Here is a 1,066-nt window from a genome sequence, read left to right as displayed (position 1 = left end):
GGGCAGCAGAACTGTACAGTAACTCCTCCCTTAACATTGTAGTTCTGTTCCTGAAAAACGCTACGTTAAGCAAAACGATGTTAAGCAAATCCAATTTCCCCATAAGAATTAATGTAAATGGGGGGGGGGGGGGGATATTAGGTTCCAGGGAAAATTTTTTCGCTTGGCTGAGGTGGTGGAGTCAGAGGGTGGGATATCGCCCAGGGGATGCCTTGCTGCTAAATGATGAACTAGCACTCGGCTGAGCCCTCCGGAGTTAACTCGTTGTAGTTAATGTACCCATGTGAGTCTGTATCAGCAAAACGAAGGCGTACACTCTACAAGGCAGCACGAATGGAGGAGACACAGCATGGCAGCGAGACGCACAGTGTGTGTTTGTGCATGAGAGGCGTGCATTGCCCCTTTAAGGACGCGGGCCCCACTCTAAGGACATTGCCTTTTTAAGTAGATCAGCACGTTGAGCTGGCAGCTCTATGGCGATGGGGTGCAGGAGCAGGCAGAGGGGGCGGGGACAGCCTGACGTCAGCACACCCCGGAGACTCCGGGGCGGGGGCGGGAGCGGGTCAGGAGCCGCTGAGAGCCTGCTGGGGAGGGGGCTGCTCTCGGCGGCGGCCCAACCACGTGACCCGGGAGCGTCGCGCGACTTTACATCAGCACGTTCGCTGACGGATCAGTGACGTCACAACGGTCGCGGGGAGACGTGACCGCCGCTTTTCCCGCCGCCCCGGAAGTGACGCTGACAGCGGCTGAGCGATGGCGGAGGGTCCCGGAGCCGCGCCGCCGCCGCACGGTGAGGGGAGCTGGGCGCGCGGCGCGGGGGGCCTCGGTGGCGGCGGCGTCTCGGCTCCCCTGACCCGGGTCCCCGCCCGCTCTTTCGCCTTCCCTTGCAGGCTGCCCCGGCACCAGCAGCGCCCGAGCGGGCAGAGCCGCCGCCTGCCAGGGGTGTCCCAGCCAGGGGCTGTGCGCCGCCGGCGGCCCCGCCGCCCCGGACCCGGGTGAGTGCGCTGGGGGTCGGGGAGCCGCGGGGGGGGTATCCGGGGGGTGCATTGAGCATGTCTCAGGGGTG

At 64.2% G+C, this 1,066-nt stretch overlaps 1 protein-coding gene across 2 annotated transcripts in view; it reads left to right on the top strand.

Annotated features, from left to right (window-relative positions):
• The first annotated feature begins 641 nt into the window (after nucleotides 1-641).
• Nucleotides 642-1,066, top strand: part of LOC117870051 (cytosolic Fe-S cluster assembly factor nubp1-A-like) — a 24,279-nt gene continuing 23,854 nt past the window's right edge. Inside the window, exons 1-2 of one of the 2 annotated variants that reach the window (XM_034757258.1) lie at nucleotides 642-790; nucleotides 891-995. In XM_034757258.1, coding sequence (XP_034613149.1) covers nucleotides 754-790; nucleotides 891-995 — 142 coding nt within the window. In that variant the 5' untranslated portion in view covers nucleotides 642-753. The remainder of the gene's footprint in view (nucleotides 791-890; nucleotides 996-1,066) is intronic. The other variant, XM_034757257.1, reaches the window with a different exon arrangement.

This window comes from Trachemys scripta, chromosome 25 (assembly GCF_013100865.1).
Source record: "Trachemys scripta elegans isolate TJP31775 chromosome 25, CAS_Tse_1.0, whole genome shotgun sequence".
Taxonomy (NCBI): Eukaryota; Metazoa; Chordata; order Testudines; family Emydidae; genus Trachemys; species Trachemys scripta.
This window is presented reverse-complemented; position numbering and strand designations above follow the sequence as displayed.